Below are 21,280 nucleotides of genomic sequence, written 5' to 3' on the forward strand. Positions count from 1 at the left end.
ACCTACACCCCGCCATTTCGAGAGCAACCGCTTACGCAAGTGCACCGTGCTTCATCTCGTATTGACGGGTAACATGTAGTTGGGAGCGGGGAGGGGCACTCAGTGGCGCCTTTATTTCTCGAAGTAAATAATTAAATCAATCGGAGCCCTAAGACATAAGCATTAGTCCTATTCGTTTTGGTGTTTATTGAGCGCACGGTTGTAAACGCTTAATAACCTTCAAGCGTAGAGCTGTGAACTCTGCGGGAAGCCTTAGAGGATCCAGGACATGTAAGCCAAAGTTACTAAGAGAAAAAAGAAAGCTAGAGCGTCGAGAAATAAGGGCGCCACTGAGTGCCCTACGAGCTTTATGTCGTTTTGAGTCCGATGTAGTGCTTTCTTCATTCACTTTTTTGCAATCATCGCGTCTTTAGTATCAAACACTATGTTCGTTATGTTCTGTATATAGTGTATAGTGCCGCTCCGTATAGAAAATTGTATTGACATGGAATGATGTAATTGTGCTCCTTATAACGAAGTTAGAGCAGAGGAAATGAGTTTCCACGAATTTCCATGATGTGCGCAAATGCTCTGGTAAAGATGCATGCTCCAGTCTACTCTTCGGCTTTCAAACCTATCATTTTCGTCTCTTCCTGCTACTTACTAGTGACTCCGACTTCTTCGCTTTGTTGTATTGTACCTGATATTGTACGTAATTTTTGCTTTTATTTTTGCGACGTCGTTAGTATTCGTCCACGGATGGAGCTTCCTGCACCCGATTGTTACTTTGGGTGTAGTCGGGTGAAACGACGAGAATGTCGGTGCAGTTGCGTAAACGGCTGTATTCGAAGCATCGCGGTGGAGCGGAAGAGTGTGTCCCCTGTCCACCCTCGCTCAGCGTCCTTGCATCAATGCAGTCTGAGTGAAGCTACAAGAGACTCGACCTTGATCGTAGCCGCCGGCTCATCATGTCACTTCGGACACAATCGCCTAAGCCGCCAGCAGAGTTTTTAGCGGTGCGGTCTGGCCACTTTGTGGTTCAGTGACATTTGAGCGTTAAATTCTGAACGTTTGATAACCAGCAAATCGAAATGCCATCTGTGAACTCTGTTGGCAGTTTTACGCACCTGAACCGAGCTTCTTTTGATCCGATTGTACGAGTGTTATTCTGCTACGAAACTGCGTGTCTTCAGTGGATACTTTCTCGCTTTTGGTTTTTTTTTACTTGTGCGAAGACGAGTACGCTCTAATTTTATCGACGTTCCTTTCAGTAATATTTAGATCATGAGCTACGTCGATTCTCACTTTTCTGATGACGGTTGGCCGTTACCGTACGACTTTGTGGGTTCTCCTAAATATAGTTATTATGTTATAGTTATGTTTATTTAAAACTTTTATTGTTGAACTTTCGTTTTTTTTGAGGGCATAGATACTAATGGCTCGTGTTACATGATACATGATCTGACGTGGAACGTTATCTTTATTAGTACGAGGATGTCGTTCACGTCATTTTATGTTAAAACATCATTCTGTTATAACTGATGGGAGGAAAACAGGAGGAAAGCCCATACTTAGGGTACTCCTTTCAAATGTCTATATTGAGTTGGTATCGAAGGAGTATTTGAAGCTGAAGTTTGAATGTTCTCCAAGTGTAGAAATGACTCGTCTAGAAAGAAAGCTATGAAATCTTCCGCCTAAATTCATTTCAAAAAAGAAAAAGAAGGCGTTGTTAGAAGAGAAACGAGCGAAGGGAACAGAAGAGAAAGTCTGAAGTTCGGCTTTACCCGGACTTTCAGACTGGTATAAAAATAATTTATCAGTATTCAGCAGTGCGGTGTGGAACCATAGTGTTTTCCCTCACTAAGGCTTTTGGATATCGGATGAAACGCTGCAAAATTGCAAACGACGTTAGCAACTGTATATCCTCTTATTTGTGGATTTGTACAGAGAACTCCACTATTATTAACGTGAAATTGCAATGTATATTCCATTCTCGATCCACTGTACTAGAAGGATCGCACTTTAACCCTTTTTTTGGACGCTTTTTTGGTCGCGTGGGATAATGCAACCCAACGTTGAGCCGCATGGTTTCCAACGGTTATTTTCCGTGACTTCCCCGTTTTTTAAAAGTTTTTTTTTGTACTTAATTAGTTTATTATCTTCGAATAATATCACACACAACATGAGCATGGAAAAAGGTTCCTATCTTTTGAAAACAAGAAACAAATTCGAGCGTTAATTGCAAATCACACCTTTGCGCATTCTTTAGAAACATCCAATGCAAAATTGGCTTTTTCATTCACTACAAATAATCCAGTAAAGTTCTTGATCTCAGTGGCATATGTGTAATCAGATTTAGGATCTTTTCCTTGCTCTGCTTACCCGTTTCTTCGACAATTACTGACAACATTTCCTTGTACAGATATAGTTCGTAAAAATCGATTGGTTTGTAACAGCTACGTGAGTGACCATGTGGACCAAATTGTTGAGAAAATTGACCAAATTGTTTCCAGTCACCATGACTTTCTGCGCTTCTTGACCGTTCGTCTGTTCGCTCTTACTATGTGACACCGAAAATCTCTCATTACTTCTCGAATCAGACTCCTTATCCACAAGCAGCATTAACGCATCATTGAAAATAGAACCATTTTCTGTAGTTTCTTCACCAGATTCATCGAATATTCTTTTAAAACTATTCTCCAAATTTAACTCAGATTCCCCCATCTTTTGCTGAAAAATCATGAAAAAACGCAAAAATTTGTACACAGGGAAAAAAGTGGTAACTGTGGGACAACGCAGCTCAGCGTTGAGCCGCGGTTGCACGGTGTCCTAAAATGTGCCTGTTCCACGTGCGAGATATGCGAAAACGTCCATTGTCGTCAATGGGTTAAAAAAAAAAAATCAAGAATTACAGTGAATGCTTTGGAGCTCAAACGAGTGCGCGCGATACTTTGATTGGGGAGGCACGGAAAGAACCATTAGCGCATGTCAAGAAGAGAAAAGTTTACGTTACGATATATGCACTCACCCTGTTCACCCGGTTGAAAAAATTTGGCGGCGACTACACATGATCGTTTTCTTATTCAAGGATCGCATCTTACACAGTTACGAAGAGATCTATGAAGAAGTCGCTGCGAGGCCTATAGAAGACGAAATCGGAGAGGCTCCCGTCCATTTTGTGAGCTGTGTTTGGTGTTGAAAGTTGTTCCAACTTCAAAATGAGATCAACTGCCCATTGTCATTTTCTTAAGCATTGTTCAGTTCGATTATGACGAATTGACAAGTAAGCCAAGATTCTTTACGCCACCACTGCAGTATCAGCGTAACAGCTTTGTTCGGGACGTCTTGTCTAACTACACTGAAAGAACAAAGAAGAAAATTAAGAAGGTTGGCGCTGGTCGTTTTCGCTCTAATAAAGTTGTAGCGAATGGATGTTCAGTTGGCGGTGCTCGGATGTGGCGCGCTATCACTGGAACGGTTTTTGATGCTAGATTTTGGGAGCATGGGAGTTGAACGTGTAGTTTCTGTGGACATCAGTGCGCAAGAACTTGCCAAAGGACTGAAATTCCTCAAGTGAGGTACATTTAAATGTTTTATTTATAGCCAGTCACGAAATTCCGCATTTAATCATATCCTACGTAGAGACTGTTGTCAGCAATATAGATATCATAGGTACAGTGAGGTCAAAACGATCTGGTCTGTGCTTGCGTAAACGATTGTTGGCACAATGAGATTCTTGCTCACGTCCGCCCTCGAGCTGTAGGTCAGGTACTACCTACGCTACAATGACGCTCGCAGTCACTCGAACGGTAGGAATCTGCGCCACTTCAAATTGGAATCGCTTACGCAGTTGTACTACCAGACAGGTCGTTTTGATCCCCTTCTACAGACATAGATTTTGATATTATACAGGGATTGGACTTGTGCCACACTTTGTTTAAAGGCAATGTATCACAAAATTGACGTGTTACGGGGAAAACGTAAAGGTCGAGTTGTAAATTACGCATGGCCCCGCTCAAATCCCCCTATTCTTCATAAAAATCGGCGTGGAAACCGCCTTAGTTCCTACGATTTACGCTAGAACGAGCACACCGTGAACACGCTCCGGACCTCTCAGCCACCAATTCACTTGTTTTCCTTGAATAGGCTGGTGAGGAGACCTCACTAATCCTCGACCGCTCGCTCATAAAAGTCCTCTATACCAATTTTTACGACGATTTGGAAAAGATGAGCCGAGCCACGCGTGTTTCCATAGTCTACAACCCGAACTTTACGTTTTTCCTGGAGTTTCCGTACCTCGTCAATTTCATGATTCACTGACTTTAAAAATCTGGTTGTGCATTATTGCCATTGTTCGTAGCATTAATCGTAACATTTTTTCGACTAGTACAGTCTTTTTTGTCGCTGTTAGGAGGTAGGGAAACTACCGAAGAAGGATTTGAACTTCCAGGAGAGGAATAGGAGAGGAGGGTCGATTTTTTGAAAAGAGATGTGCTAGTAGTATTGATCCTGTTGGTTAAGGAGAACTTCTTATATATTTTCAATATACTTGTTAGTCACACTTTTACAAAAAATATTTTCAGCATTGTGGAAAATCAGAATGAGAACATTATATGCAATACGAACGCGCTCCCGGTTCTGTTCGAAGTTTATCGAGGTAAAGTGTTTTCTACATTAGACAATAAAAATACTTACATGTGGAGCTGTTCTGATGTTTTTGCTGTTCTTTTTCCGCTTCAGGCGACATATTAGAGTATGATGAACGTCTGGCCGGTACTTCATGTGTGTGTTCCACTGAAGTGTGAGTTATTCTTTCATTCCTTTGTGTTAGTTTACCCTTACCTGCTTAGAGTTAGACCACCCTGTAGTAATACATGAAAGATATAACGAATTTAATCCGAGATTGGGTCCATCATACTTTCCACCTTTTCTTTTTCTTTTTCGTCCTTTTTTCCGATAGAATCTTAATTATTGGGAGTTATATGAGTTTGTTCCGTTTTATATTTCAAGAAATGAATGCTCTATAAGCAAAAAAAAAAAACTAATAAAGGCACCATCAATTGGTTCATATTACCTAAATCCAGTGTTCAGGGATTCACGTTCACTGTGTTCAGGTAGTCTCGCAATGTCTTCTCTATTAATGTTCTCTTTTCGACCTTAAAAAGCTGTCAACGTGTATCTTGGCATCTTCCATGCACTCGAAACCCTCTCATACAGGAAATTTTGAAAAGTGATAGTGCTGGTGTGGAAAGGAAAGGATGGAAAGGACTACCCCAAGTATGGGTCTTCTTCCTGCTTTCCCCCATCAGTTATCACAGAATGATGTGACGTGAACGACATCATCGTACTGATAAGAATAACATTCCTCGTCACATCATGTAAACTGTTGGCTATTATTTAAGCAGCCGGTTTCATTCGTGTTTTCCCTTTCTGAAGAAGGTATGTTACCAACCTGAGGGAAACGTGCAAGGAAACAGACGCACGGAGGAGTCATAGAGGTGAAAAGCAACGCGCGCAGTGGTCACGGCTATGAAACGGTTGCCACGTCTCATTTACCTTTTGCGACCTGCACACGAAGTTACTTCGCGATAATACTGCACAACAATTCCATGCACCCGTTGGACCCGGTCGGAACCCATTTTATAGATTTCTGGCGTCGACACACCAATCCGACACGCCATACATACATACATACATACACATACACATACACATACACATACACATACACATACACATACACATACACACACACACACACACACACACACACACACACACACACGTGACAGACTCAGCCCGTTATTACATAGTATGATATTGTTGATGCCTCAGAGGATGATAGCGGTGGTGGCGAAAGTGACGAGTTGGATAATCAGTGGTAGATAGGCGACATAGAGAACTACACTGATCAGAACCCTAATGAAGGGATTCACTATTCGAGTACAGTTTTTTGCTTCTCGTATTTTGGTAATTTGCAGGATAGAACACATTTCACAAGAAGATGCTACACGATATGTACGTTCTGTTCTCTTAACCATACAACCGCAGTTATTCATTTTATCAACACCGAATCATGATTATAATGAAGCATTCGGTATGCCCTCCACCCAATTCCGTCATAGCGATCACAAATTTGAGTTCACGCGACAACAGTTCAAGTATTGGTGCGTTTTGCAGACTATTGAAGATGATGCATTTTTGTATTACCAATAATGCCCACATAGGTTGCATACGATCTTGGCTGATTTTGGAGCGGATTATGACTACAGCGTCGAATATGTCGGGAATGTCCCTCGTACGTGTTTCATATTCCCTCATTTTTGATTTTTTTTCGTGGTAATTCATTTTGTGTAAAATACTAAGAATTCAAGGGTTCACTCATTTGGGAGGTGCCACTCAATTTGCTGTCATACGGCGGAAGCATAGCGAATTAAGCGTGGTCTTGCCGTGCATTCCTTCGTCGCCGTACAAGAAGGTGAATTGAAAAAAAAAACACTATGTGTACAATAAGTGATTGTTTACCTACAAGTTTCAAAGACTCGGTGAAATCCTACAACAACACACTGTGGTACTGCAACATCAAAGAATGAGCATCTTTGGAAAACAAGCGAAGAACTTCGCTAGCAAATTTTTGGAACTCTCTTTGTTACTGATCAGAATTTGTAGGTGGGTGAAGCCATTGCAAAAAACTCGCTGTTTTCTTTGGAACGTGAAAAGCTAAAGCAAGCGTTCATTCTATGGTTGCAGCGGAATCCTTTGCGGGAGGAAAACCTACTGAAGGTGATTTTTGTTACTTTCGTTGGATTAGTGAGGAAGATTAATGATAACTGTACACCCACAAGCATCAGTATTCTATGGGTGGTGAAAAATTTTTTCTTCACTTCAGACCTACATTGGCAGTTATTGGCGAATTCGCATATCGTCGATCGTAGATCTCATAGAGCTACCACACCCGTTGAAGAAAAAGATGAATAGAAAAGTGATTGCGTGAGTTTAGTTGTATCATAAGCTTGATCTAGAGAGTAAACTAAACGTAGATTGGAGTGGAAATGTTTATAAATCTAGGGTTGATATAACATTAAAGACATTATAGCAGTGTATACTATAATAAATGTAATAATATAATATAATATACATGTCATAATGTATACTGTAATAATGTAATAATTATACCTAAACTAAGCACTTCGGATGGACTGGATAAATCTGCTCTTTTGATGTCCAGTCGGGCCAAAATGACATGAAGCATGGTGCATATGAGCAGCTACGTTAGAAGCCACTACACGTCTATTTTCCTTCTTAGTCTATGTTATTAGGTTGGTGCAAAAATAATGCGCCTTTTCAAACATTAACTTCGAAACGCTATAACTAGCCTCAAAATCAATCACGATTGGTTTTGTCGAAATGTGCGGTTCTGTTTTAAAATCAGGCTTATATATTTTTGAGTGCAAACAATCGTTTTTACAGAGACATACTCCGGTTTCTCTGTAATGGCCGAGTCATCTATGAAACACATAATGATGAAGCATGTCTAGATATCCCGTTTAACGTCACGAAGGATGAACTTATTGGAATAATGATCTCAAGAAGCTCCTAAGAGGTTTATCTTAGTTATGTCATGTGTATTATTATTATGTTTATTCATATTATTCATGACTACTTCCATGATTATGTTTGATCTACTTTCCTGTTGAAATTTCGAACACTGCTGCTGAAATAGGCGCTATTTTTGAATGGGTACGTCCCGTTCTTTGTTTATTTTTCTGCATTGTATTTCCATACATTTGCAGCAATTCTGTTTTTTTTTGTGCGAATCACTTAAATCTCACTGTTAACACCTTGACTTCTAGCTTCTAATACCACTAATTTTTAACGTTGCTTTATCATTTTTATGCTCGAAGACCTCTCCTTATTCATTCGTTACAAGTTGTTACAACAGCAAGTAGCGCATCACTTATTTACTTTTTCGGGCCCTGCTTTCCAAAAATTGCCGCTTTTATCCAGTTTTAACAATTCCTAAAGAGCCGAAGTCTGCTTAGTACTCTGAGTATTTGAGAAGTGTACCTAAATGATTCACTTTGTACAAGGTTTGTACTGCAAAATGAATTTCCGAGTTTCATTTTGCGAGCGGAAAATAAGTGTTTTTACAGTGTAACGAAGATTATTTTGTACTTCACATTATTTTAAACAATTTTCTCCGAGATTCTCTTCTCTTTTCGATTTAGGACAAGAAACGAGAACTTGCCTATCGTGATTTTGGAATAAATGAGAAAAAAAAATGAAAATGAAGTCGGTGCACTATGAAACCTCCATTTGAACTCAAAGACGGGGGCTTTAGTCACGTTGGCATATGTAGGTAGACGTTGTTATGAAGCTAACGATATAGTCGGATCGAAGCAATGTGAAGGTTGGTGGCAGCAAGGATCGATGCGTTAGCATCACTCGCCACTGCGGTCGAAGTCGCTTGCAACCGCCAGCTCAACTGCTCCGCTTCGAAAGAAGCCGTTTACGCAACTGCACAAAACTTCAACTAGTTTTACCCGACTACATGACATCCTCTATAAGTTTTTTTTTTATTTTAGATAGTATTCTGGTTGACTCAATGCAGGTGAGCTAAATGGACATTGCATGACATTGCACTATCTGGTTGGTAGGGAATTATTTCCAATTGATCACTGTCGTGCAGTTCCCATACAGTAACAATACAGATGTCGAAAGTGCACTTTTCATCGAGGAATATCCATATTCTATCCTATCTTTTGGAACCTTTTCTTGTATCGAAATTGCACACAAAGTACGGCACCGCTGCAGTGCATCTGTTGAGTAACCGGGACGTTTTCGAATGACAAATACAAATAAACAATCGGCTGATGAGAAGTAAAAGAGGGAAATGTTTGAAAAAAAATCCATAAAAACGGACTACTCAATCTAGTACATATTGCATATCTGCTCATGTTCTCGGACAACTTTATTGAAGTGCTAAAGATATATTTAAAGTAATTTTTGTTGTCGCAATACCGGATAGGCTTAGTGCCTTCCTTTTGTGAATTTGTATTTGTTCTATATATGGTTCATATATATAGTGCAGTTTGTTTTGTTATTTATACAAGTTACCACATCATACTTTTTGACCCATTTGTTGAAATTTTGTTGAAACCTTAACTTTTCAGTCTGTGAATAAAAGAGTTCCCAAACTTGTGTCACCAACATTTATGCAGGAAGATGAAAAGTACCAATTCATTGGCGGTCAATTAACAGTCGATTTTCGCAACGCCTGTTCTGGTCCGAGTATTCGTTGATGTCGATGCATGTTTTCTGTAGCAGGTGTATATATTCACGATGTCAGCGTGCGGTAAAGTGACTGGTCGATTTATTTCACGTACCTTTACGCCGTCGGCGCTGAATTCTATCCATATCAATGATGTCCTGTTTGATAAAGATGTACCATGCGGAATAGACAGAGAATAAGACTAGTAAAGCGGTTAGTATACGTTGAAGCCAGGTGACCACTTGCATGATGTTAACCGATATTTGAGTCAGGTTAGTGCAGAATGAGGAGTTCGAAAAGAGGATCTTTTGCCTTCAATGCTTATCAGATGTGAAATGCAGACATAAAAATCGGCTCATAAGATGCGCGGCTACAACGAAAGTCGCTGTTAGTGTTGTGTTGCGTCAGGTAATTACAACCCCTCCGGGGTCGACCAGACTTGTCTGGAAGGATGAAAACACTGACTTGACACATCGGCTAGCCCCCCCCCCGAGTGTTCGTAAATCTCAAAACGATTCTGATTTGAAGTGAACGTGGGGGCGCATCCCAAGCGGATTGATTAACGCCAGAAACTTCATCCCTTATCCTTATCCTTTAATACACTGGCATACTGCGTTAAGGATGCCTTGTAGCATCCCCGCACGTCTTGAGTACCTTGGACTTTGCAAGTTACCGCCGTCAGCAACATCAAACTGTAATCGTTAGTCAAAAACCTATTGGTCTGAGCAGTGGCGGGAAATTACAGCATTTTCGAGGCTAACGTGATTTTTGATGGCATTCCAAGTTGGGTAACATTGATTGGAGAAGAGTGCCTACAAGCGATGATCAATGTGGATGTAAGGTGTGGAACAAGAACTATATGCCGACTTATCAGTAATACTTTTAATAGCTGATCATCTCCTGCATTCTTTCAGTCAACTTATGCCAGAGATTTGGCTATTTTTATCAAAAACGGGGAAGAAAATACATGATCTTTGGTTATACTTCTGAATAGGTGCACATTGCGAGTGTTTCTCAAATATCTCGTTTATTGTTAACAAGGTTTAGTTAATTCGTAATATATTCATATATTCAGCAAAAAACCAATGTAGCAAGCTCTGCACGCATTTGCATTTGCAGGTCCGAAGCTGCGCCCAGGTGCGAGACTTCCGTCTTACCAAGCGAATCTGCATAACCTCCACTAACCTGATGTGTTTGGTTTCTTGCTCTTCGCTGGTTACAGCACCAGAACACTTAAATTTAATCTCAAAAGTGGATTTAAGTTTTGATAGTAATAATTGTTGATGTGCATGCTTCTTGAACCACATCTGACTGTACAATGTCCCACTCTTTATCGCCACGTGTTTCCTTCAAAAAATTATAGATGTAGCTAAACTTCAACTCCGAAGGCTGTGTACTACTGTCTTACGTCGTTATTTTTGGTATGTCTGCTCTGTTTATTCTTTCACTGTTTGACTTTGGAAGCAATCCACGTACAATTCGTTCGGGCATAGTCATTTCTTTGCTGGTCAAACCAGTCAGTTCAGTTTAGTAAACCTATATGTTTATCTTACGCAAGGTGTTTAAAAGTAACGGAGTCGAAATTTCCACTTTCGAACGAATTCCAAAAAAAAAACTAATATTCACCAAAGTTAGTAGTAGATTAGTTTTCACCTGGAACGTTAACATACTCTTTAGAATGATTTTTTTCTCATTTCTTCTTGCAGTCAACTGCGATGTTACTTGTGTTTTAGTTTAGTTTTAACAATTTTAAAACTTCTTTGTCATGACTTGCGGAACATTCCAAGTTGCAAATTTGAAGCTTTGCCACTGTTTCTTTTGGAGAATAAGAAAAGTGGACCACAATATCTCAATGTGCTCTACAAAAATGTCCCTTCTAGGGGAAGAAATGCAGGATTTTATGGATTAGAAGAAGCATCTGCTTCCGATGGCTTCGCCACAAACTCCATGTAATTTTTTCCCCACAAAATGATTCTATTTTGCATTTTAATCTAAGAAACATGTCTTGTTCGGGCTTTATAATGCCAGTATCAGAATTCTTCTTAGCTTTCCATCCAGGGTTTGCAACGTCTCTCCGCAACTGACTTCTCTCCCTTCAGCAAAACATGAGAGATAATCGCTGCTACGCATGGAATACGTGATTATTTGTTCGATAGTACTACTAAATTTTCGCTGCTTTCCTGAATATTCTTGCAAACCGATTTTTCTCTGTATGACACATTTTTCTAACGTATAATACTTGTTGGATTTAGAAGATTTCTTCACTGTCGATCGCAACAGCAACATAACCAGCAGCTTGTCCAGAATTGTGACTGTAGCCTAGTTTGTCTAGTGGTGCACATCGACATTGAGTTGAACTAAGTTTTAAATTAGCCTATAAGCATTTACTACGGTCACAAGCAGGGGCTAACGCGTAACCGAATAACTTATGATATTTATTTTAGGATTTTTTTAACATGAATAGATAAGATTTCCAAAACTGAATAGTATGAGTAATAGTAAGTAGTAATAGTATAAAATGAGTAATAAGCTGAGACCCAAATTCTTGCGCGTTGTTTTCACTGATTTCAAGGAAGATATTTTCTTTTCTTCGCATCTTAAGGTTGTTTAGGGATAGAATTAAGTGGTGTAAAATTACTACTTAGGTGTTATTTGGATCCAATACATATTCAGGTCTCATTTACTTCTTGACATATTCACTTGAAGTTATTACCCGGCGCTCCAATCCGACACCTAGGGAGTCACCTCACACCTTTCTGGAATTTCGTCACACACACATTCAGACACACAAACCAACACGTGATAGAAAAGTCCACAAAATGTAGCAATCATTATTTAGCATGATTATCTTCCCATTTTCTGAGCAAATATACTCTTGTCATTTAGAAAACGAGCATATGCAGCTTCCAACTAGTGGACGGCACTAAAAGCAGTGCCCGAGTAAATGGTTCTTGCGCCACAAAATGAAAATCTTTGTTTTTACAAACAAAAAAAAACATTTAGTTGAACACGGATTCAACTTCCGTAGATATTGTCTATTAAAGTAAAAAGTACGGTAAAGTAAAGTAGTAAAAAGTAGTGTGGCGGCTAGAGGTTCCGCTTCTCGCACGATCGATCGGAGGTTCGATATATGGGTGATTTTTGGAACGCTATCCGATTTTTCTGCAGATAACAATGTGCACAGAATCGGATCTTTTTCGACTATTAAATTATATTAAAGCCGCTTTTAAACTGTTAAAAGTATATCAATGAATCAATGAACTCTTTTTAAAATGTCAAATCGGCCATGCACCTGTGTGAAAGTGAACACGAGAACAGCTATGTTATTCAGTAGAAGTTTGTAGTTCACGACCCCACATGTACGTTTCAAAGAGCAAACTTTTTTTTTTGATTCCATTCTACTTGGACTGCCTTCTACTTCTTGATTTATGATGAAAAAGATCACCTAAAAGGAAAAAGAAGACCTGTATATTAGGATATAGAGTGCTATTAATCTATCTCGTAGGATTCATCAACGTGTTCGGCTCCAATTCAGAATCGCATAGGTGTAGGATGAATGTGTATGCAGTTTCTATAGCGACCTATGGGTGGAGGCTAATGTATGAGGTCTGTGACCTCATCCACTCAGATAAATCTGATACCAATTTATCAATTCTTAAAGGCATCGCTCCACGAATCTGAGGTGGCACGGATTTCAGGTGGAGTATTCGTATACAAGATGGGAGGCTATGAAGAGGAGGGTGATTCCGTCTATTTCTTCCTAATAGCCGTAAAAAACGGCCCAGAAGATACGGCCTTAGGCGTTCTGACGCCCTATTTTCTACAAGGAGTTCGACTGGAGCGCGCCAGCCTTGTGCGGCGCCGTATCTTCCGAGCCGTTTTTTTACGGCAATTAGGAAAAATGGACGGAATCACCCTCTCTCCATAGTCCCCCATCCCGTATACGAATACTCCACCTGAAATCTGCACCACCTCAGATTCGTGGGGTGATGCCTTTGAGAGAAGAAGTGCGTGCTTGGACTTTCGTGAAACAATCAACCCCGCACTAACAACGAGAAACTGCGCTAGATCCGTCGAAAACATTTAAAAATGTTTTCTGAAGGATATTGCTATTTTGTCGTCCATTTTGTAGGGGTTTGGGTAACATTTGGGAAATGGCTTATTGCCAAAAAATAACCAGGTTTTCTAATGTTTCCCCCATCTATGGAGTAAAGTTCAAGTCGTGTAAATTCGCTTGACGTGTATTGCAGATGTCATTTGCATCTAATGAAGCGTCATCATCCGCAGATGATCGATGTTTCATCCAATCCGTAATGTCTGACGTAGGATGTCAAGCAGTCTAGTAATTTGTTATTAGTCAGTCATTAATGATTACATAGTAATGATCAGGTTCCGAGGGTCAAACTTTGGACATTTTCCTCTCGAATACGGGTCTCCAGATGTTGGCTTGAAATAATTAGAAAGTTGTTCAGCAGGACATGGCCGGAAACATTAGCTGGGAAGCCTTTTTCTCTCCCTTTTCAACCCTCATCAAGTTCTGTAAATTTTCCTCTTTTTTTCGGAGAAAGAAATCTTATTCATGTCGAGGTTGGGTAGCAATTTGCTGTGCAACAAATTCTGTGGCTTAAATGTAGGAGACATTGAGTTAATTGTGAAAAATTGTGAAAAACACATCACTGACTCAGTAATAGCGAAATGTTCAGTTATAAATCTAATGAAGTACCCAAAAAGTCTTGGATAATGGATCCCAATACTACATACCTTACGTCTTCACTACAGAACGTTTCTAAAGGCATCCTTTGTGCGCTAAACTTTCTAGGTTTTGAGTTTGAGTTTCTAGGTTTCTGTTATTTCCTTCAAACAGGAAGGTGTTGAAGTTTGTCTGCTGGGATTTTGTGTCATTCATTCACCCGCTCCATTCCTTTAGTGGTTTATTCATACAAAAGATAAAGATAGAGCGTCGGACGTCAATCAATCCGCTTGGGACCCGCGCCACCACGTTCACTTCAATTCAGAATCGTTTGAGGTTTACGAAAGTGTAACTGGCCTACACAATTACTTGCGGTGGCTAGCCGATGTGTTAAATCAGTGCTTTTATCCTCCCAGACAAGTCTGGTACCAATTTATCGACCTCGGAGGGATAATTGGCATGGTGAGCACTAGGTAGATTCGAACCTCCTACAGATGGTGCAGGCAGCGGAACCTCTAACCGACTGCGCTACACCCGCCCCGTGCTTATACATTATACATGAAATTCATTTATTCATAAAACTATTGACTTAATTTTGTTTTGAATTGAAAATTAGATGACATCGTTATAAGTAAATGCACACATAAAAAATAACACCTCTTTCACAGCGGAAAATCCAGGCAACGACTATGCGCAGGAGTGGATGTGAAAGCGCCCGCAAAGCAGATGACCGAAAACGGTGTCTAGCAACAAATGTGTTCCTTTATTACAATACCAATGTACGAATCCATGTATATTCAATTGTTATGGCTGAAGGAAAGAATTTGTGAGGTGTCACGGGATTGTTTTTACTGGTCGGAGGTTCCATGGATCTCTCTTAATAGCACCATTTTGACCCCGTGGGTTCATCCAGCGCACCAAACCGATGCCATGGTATCCGTCTCCCTTTATTTTTGGAACTTTTTGACTGAGACACACACAAACACAGACGCACACACGTGACAGAATAAGCTCGTTATTATATAGCATGATTGCTTGCAAATTTGGAAGTATACATTCACATAAAAATTTATTTACCCTCACTAACATACGACTGAAAAAAACTTGCTCTATCAAGGCCAACATGCATGAAACCGTAATTCTGAGCAGTGGTACAGTGGTAGAGTGCTCGCCTCTCAGTTTCATGGCTATGGTTCGACACGTCACCGGTACAGAGCTTTGCATCATTATGGGGTATTTTTGCGACACACAGACACCCGCACGCACCTACACACACGGATTGAGCGCGTTATTACATAGCATAATAATTATATTATTATGTGATAATGTTCAGAAACTCAATTTAACAGGACCAAAAGAAGAATGCGAAGGTTTCCTACACGTACATGTGAACAGCTTTAAAATAGTAAGAAAAATAAATGAAGTGGTAGTTTTGTGATACTGAACAGAAAGAAAGCACATGGAAGGGAGTAGTAGACACAAATGATAAGAAAAATTAGCAAACGAACAAACAAACTCTTTCCAGAGCATTAAAAAAGATAAAAAGCGTTCTAGTGGAAGATTGTGAGCGTTGCCCAACACTAACCATGCCGTCCCCATTGATCCATAGTTGATCTTATGGATGCGATCAGTTCTAGACCTTTCTGTTCAAGTAATGCTATGATCAGACGTTCAAAAAACTTTCGTATTCGACTCTTCTTTTCTTGCCATATTTAAAGTGAGTTCTTTAACATTGTCATACTTCTTTGGAACCTCTTTTCTTATGGAATTCATTTCTTTGGAACCTCAGCCATAATTGATAGTTCTAAATAGGTAACATCAGTAAAACCTGGAATAAAATCGTCGGAAAAAGTAATGTCTAGGAAATATTTAATGATTATGCACGCAAAAGCAAGAACAAATATTCCAATCTATTGTACGTTTTCTACATTTTCCTGTTTTTCTTGTGTTTGCACAGTGGTGCCGATCCAGGTGCTGTTCTGGAAGTGTCATAAATAGGAAGTCTATTGATTAGTGGAACACTTCTGTAAACTCATTCACTTTTTTTTTTAGAAAAAACTGCTGTTGTGCTGACTTAGTTAATAAACTAAAAATGTTTAGTTAACGATAATTTAGTTAATAAAATTCAAAAGAAAACTTTCAACCTGCCTCTATAATGGAGGGACTAGTCATTTACACTGTTTTGCAAATTTGGAAGTAGACATTCATGTACAGTATACATAACAGTTTATTTACCCTCACTGACATATCAGAGCAACTAACTTGCCCTATCAAAGCCAACATACCTGGATACATGAATTTGGACAACGGTGAAAAGGTAGAGTGCTCGCTTATCAGGTGGATGCCGATGGTTCAGCACCCCACCGGTGAAGAGCTTTGCATATTATGGAGTATTTTCGTGACACAAACACACATACATACACACACGGATTAGGCGCGTTATTATATAGCATGATGATGCTCTGGCAGGGGCTTGAAATGAAATGGGTTTGAAATGCGAGGTTCGTAAACAGCCGAAGACCGGGAGTACCGTGTTGTTGTATAAAAAGGGAGATCCATATGACATTAGCGAGTATCGCCCAATCTGTTCACTATTCGCGATCTACAAGCTTTTCACAAAAGTAGTCCCTAACAGGGCTAAAAAAAGTGTTGCATTAGGACAGGCAAGCAAGGGTCTCGAAAAGTATTCAGGACGATTGACCACATCTATAGTGTTCCGAAACTCATGGAGGTATCGTGAGAGTACACGAGAATGCTGCTATGTCTTACCTTCATAGGCTTGAAGAACGAAACTCAATCTGACTTTTGACTCAATTGAGGCGGAAGTTATGGAAGCCTTTGACCGTCAGGTCTTTCCTACTCAGTACATAAACGTGCTTGGAGAGCTGCACAGTATCCTTCGAATTTCGTCACTCTACAAGAATAAGTTCATTGACATGAAGAGAGTGGAACGACAAAGGCACACAATTTCACCTAATACATTCGTGATCACTCTCGAGAATGCAATGCGAAAGCTGGGATGGGACGACACAGGAGTGAAAGTTGATGGTCGGCAGCAACATCATGTGCGCGTTGCTGATGACATCGTTCTGGTAACATCTAACATCAGTCAAGTGGAAAGAATGCTGACCGAAGCTACGTTCATCTGAATTGGAAATGAACATGAAGAGTGACCCAATGCCTGGAGGAGGCAGGAGGAAGCTGGGGAGCTTATAAGAATATCGGGGGAATAGTGAAGAAGACAGGTACACCCAGTTTCATGCACACCTCTTCACCCCCTTCGTGCTCCCTGGTTAAACCTATGCTCTAGAAACCTAGGCACTTCGCAAATATGAAGAAAATGCTGCGAGCATTATTGAACACTCAATCGAAAAAGCGATGTCAGGAGTTTTGCCCTTGACGTCAGTAAGGGACGGGATTCGAAGTTCTCTTCTACGCCAATAATCGAGGATTGGAGACGCCGCCGCATTTGCCAAGGAAAGTGAAAGAAGGCGGGTTTTTACGCGATATTTAGCGCACTACAGGGAGACAACCGATCAGACTTCTTCACAAAGTCCTTCAGAAAAAATCTTGATCTTCATGTCGCACGCGAAAGGAGAGTCCAGTGGGTGACTTCGAGACGCGATCGAGACAAGTGGAAAAATTACTGGGGTCCTCTTGACAGTTCGATGGTCAGCGTGGGACATGGCGATCAAGTTGAAGATGAGCGGGGCCGAAAATTTAATACAGGTACAACCTGGTTTCTTGAGAATGGAGGTTAGCTCTGGGTGCCAGTGCCCTACCTACCTGTTGCAGTGTCCTGCTCCAGTTTTGTTGCAGAAAGAAGGCAGGAGGTCAGCTGTTCAATTTAAGTTACGTCCCGCTGCAGTTTTCATTTCGTCGCCTGGTGGTAGCTGCTAGTAATGAATCAGTGTAAAGAAGATCGAGATGTTTCCAAAGATACTTGGACGATTGCTGTCAACCTACAAATCAAATCGTGAGGGTTTAGTTACTGAAGCCACTAATCGAAATTCTTAATATCTAAAGAACTGTAGCATAATTGGTGCTAAGAGCGTTGCGCTACAGAGGAGTTCGATGTTTCAGTTTCATCTTAATAGGATTATGGGAAGGAAATTTCACGGCCCTCATCCGGAATGTTAGTGTGACAAGAGGACAAGGGAAAACTTCCTGGGTAACAGGCCAATGACTTCATTAGCCAGGGCGGCGTACTCATTTTTAGAATGGCCATAATCCTGAGGTTACAACTGAGAGATGGGTTGAGCGATCGTCACAGTAAAAGGGATCAGTGATTTGAAGGGGAGGTAGTGGGATTTGCGGAGTGGGAACAGGTAAATAAGGCAGTGATCTAAAGCTTCCTTAGGGTTCCGGAAAAATAAGGCGTGCCCGTTCATGATATCACGCACCCTCGCTACGCTTAATTGGATCTCCTGAGTTCCGCTCGAAAAGCACGCCTACGAATGTGTGTATTTTCTCTTGCTGTTCTTTAGGTTTTGATTTCATCAGCTACTTAGCTGTTGATCAGAAGTAGCTGCTAACTCTGATTCCTTTTACTTTCGGCACTTATAAAGAATGTGTCGCTCACTCACCCGTCAACTGCCGAAATTCATTCCTTCATCTGGACAGTCATGGCATTCATTTAGTTATACTTACTTTACTTTTTTCTGTTTCATCGGGTTGGCGTAAAAATTAAAAGGTCCGGAAAAAGCACTGAAAGTTCAACCTAAGTGTTAAAAAATGAAAAAAATGGTGTTATCTTGGTCCTGAGAGGAACATGTTCGTGGTAGCGGGTGACTCGATGGTGGTTCATTCGTACTCAGCAGAACGAATACATCTGAGTGCTTCAGCTATGTGGGTGTGTGTCGGGGCAAATGAACGTGTCGAACGACCTGATCTTCAATTCATCGAAGGGAAACAAGTGGATCGAGAACATATAAAGGTATCGAAGATGTAGTGAAGAAGACCGGGAACATTCGGCTCCTTGTTCACATCTTTACCACCTCCTTTCGTCCTGCTTTCTTCTCAACTTTCGTCGGTCGCAACGCGAAGAGAAATGCGCTCGCCTCGTGATTCGATTCGAATTTGACATGTTGCGAGTATCGGGATTCACTCATTTGGACCAAGAGATTGAAAGTTTTATCCTGCGTCAACGATCAAAATGAAGAAAACTGCAGCATTTCTCGGAAAAAGTGAAATTAGATCGACTGTACATCGGTGCCCTTCACCGACGGGTGTTGGACAATAGATAGGAGTGACGGTGAGAAAAGACGCCAATGGAAGACTAACGCTGTATCTTCAGATTTCTTTGCGAAACTTCTTTTTTGGATGGAAAATACAATCATAATAATAGTAATAATAATGATAATAACAAATGATAATACTAATGCTAATACAATAATAATAGTGGTAATTGATGTCACCGAACGGGAGAACATTTCATTTCTTTCGATCATTAGAGTTGTGCAGTGACTTCTACCCTCGCATTCTCCCGTTCGGGGACATCAATTACCATTATTATTATTGTATTAGCATTAGTATTATCATTTGTTATTATTATTATTATTATTATTATTACTATTATTATTGTACTTTCCATCCAAAAGAGAATTTTCGCAAAGAAATCTGAAGATACAGCGTTAGTCTTCCATTGGCGTCTTTTCTCGTCTCGTAGATCACGGTCACTCCTATCTCTTGTCCAAGAAATGGAAGTATCGAAGAACAACATAAGTGTTAAACATATGTCTGTGCAGTGTTACCCAAACGGTCGTCCAAAAGCTGGTTGACTTGAACTCTTATGGCTGCTCACTCACTGAGAACAACCACCAACTTTAGTTCTCAAAAATAAACTAACTTGGGCGGGGGCGTATCCATAGTTTATCTAATTTCAAGATAAGTAATTTCACTTTTTTCTAAAACGTCAGTCATTTAACTTGCTAATATTTTCCAGCTAATAGCTTTGAAGGTACAAACGGATGGGAGAGTAGATGTCATAAGAGGATTCTTTACCTTCTGGAGTAGGAGAACGACATGTTTGATACGTTCTACTTGTTATCCGCAGCCAAAAAAAACAGCACCAATTTTCTCTGACAATAAATTGGGTTCCGGTTTTAGTAAAGTTTGTAATTTTTTTTTTGCTCGTAAGATTCTCTTACTCAGACAAAGTGTATTCCATTTCTTATCTTTCCTTTCTGGTGCACCATGAGTGTCTGTGAATAAATAAATAAATAAATAAATAAATAAATAAATAAATAAATATGGAGATTCGGTAACCGAATTAACTTTCAGCTGCTGCATTCGCCGCTGACGCAGTTCAGCTTATCCTAATGGTTGCGGCTGTGGACGACGAGTAGGAGGAGGTGTACGTCTCTCCTCTCGCTGATTAAATTATCTCATTGAGCTCTAATAATAATCGCGACGCAGTTCCAGAAATGACTTTCTGTCCCTATCGGACGTATTATAAAGTGTTGCCAAGAACCCACTCATAGGGCTTTCGTTTATTTATTTATTTGCTTTTCCTTAAAAATGTGATTCATCACATAATCCTCGTTTTTTTTAGGAGAATTACGTTCTAATGGCATAATTTTAAAATCTTTACTGACTTCTACCTCCAATTCGCTTCCAATGCATCTATGCTTTTTCATGATAAAGTATCTGTGTAGTATAGAGTAGGAGACCAACGTTTGCGACATTCACATCGTTCTTTCATTCATACCGTTTTCGATGTTATCTTTCCTATTGTGTCGCGAGGAATCTGTTATGTTCTCCTTTCTTTTCCGAACTACAAAGAAATACAAAATTAAAAACAAAATTCCACATTTAAGTCACATTTCAATCATTGCATTGCTCCCTCCTCGAACAATGTATTACCGTAACATAGTAGTTCGGCTTTATTCGCTGTTGACCATATTTCTTCTTCGGAACAAAAAGGTCCCAGCCAGTTACATGGAGACATGGACTCGTTTTTGTCGAAAATTTATCTTGTTACCTCTTTCTATTTAATTAGTGCTTAGTTCAGCGGTAGACATATACATGACAAGTAATTTATGTGTCTGAAGGAGTTTGGCCCGAAATAACTAATAACTTTCAACAACAGTAATTAAACATTAAACATCACTCACACCTTTTTGTGTTAAGGATAAAGGATAAAGTTTCTGGCGTTAATCAGTCCGCTTAGGATGCGCCCCCACGTTCACTTCAATTCACAATCGTTTGAGGTTCACGAATGTGTAACTGGCTCACACAATGACTTCCGGAGCCAGCCGATGTGTCAATTCGGTGTTTTTATCCTCCCACACAACCCTGGTATCAATTTATCGACCCCGAAGGGATGAAAGGTTTGGTGA

General features: G+C 40.1%; 3 protein-coding genes across 3 annotated transcripts; 2 read left to right on the forward strand and 1 right to left on the reverse strand.

Annotated features, from left to right (window-relative positions):
- Positions 1 to 1,263: 1,263 nt before the first annotated feature.
- On the forward strand, positions 1,264 to 7,579 carry RB195_008269 (uncharacterized protein; the record flags this gene model as incomplete). Its single annotated transcript, XM_064194691.1, has 12 exons — positions 1,264 to 1,320; positions 3,068 to 3,157; positions 3,241 to 3,366; positions 3,419 to 3,552; positions 4,563 to 4,636; positions 4,720 to 4,780; positions 5,961 to 6,146; positions 6,207 to 6,277; positions 6,354 to 6,457; positions 6,649 to 6,762; positions 6,869 to 6,969; positions 7,450 to 7,579. The coding sequence occupies 12 exons, from the start codon at positions 1,264 to 1,266 to the stop codon at positions 7,577 to 7,579; spliced, it is 1,248 nt and encodes a 415-aa protein (XP_064045836.1).
- Positions 7,580 to 9,229: 1,650 nt separating this feature from the next.
- On the reverse strand, positions 9,230 to 9,498 carry RB195_008270 (uncharacterized protein; the record flags this gene model as incomplete). The annotated part of the gene is made up of 2 exons (XM_064194692.1): positions 9,230 to 9,297; positions 9,366 to 9,498. The coding sequence occupies 2 exons, from the start codon at positions 9,496 to 9,498 to the stop codon at positions 9,230 to 9,232; spliced, it is 201 nt and encodes a 66-aa protein (XP_064045837.1).
- Positions 9,499 to 16,768: 7,270 nt separating this feature from the next.
- On the forward strand, positions 16,769 to 17,089 carry RB195_008271 (uncharacterized protein; the record flags this gene model as incomplete). The annotated part of the gene is made up of 1 exon (XM_064194693.1): positions 16,769 to 17,089. The coding sequence occupies one exon, from the start codon at positions 16,769 to 16,771 to the stop codon at positions 17,087 to 17,089; it is 321 nt and encodes a 106-aa protein (XP_064045838.1).
- Positions 17,090 to 21,280: the final 4,191 nt, after the last annotated feature.

This window comes from Necator americanus, chromosome III (assembly GCF_031761385.1).
Source record: "Necator americanus strain Aroian chromosome III, whole genome shotgun sequence".
Classification (NCBI taxonomy): Eukaryota; Metazoa; Nematoda; class Chromadorea; order Rhabditida; family Ancylostomatidae; genus Necator; species Necator americanus.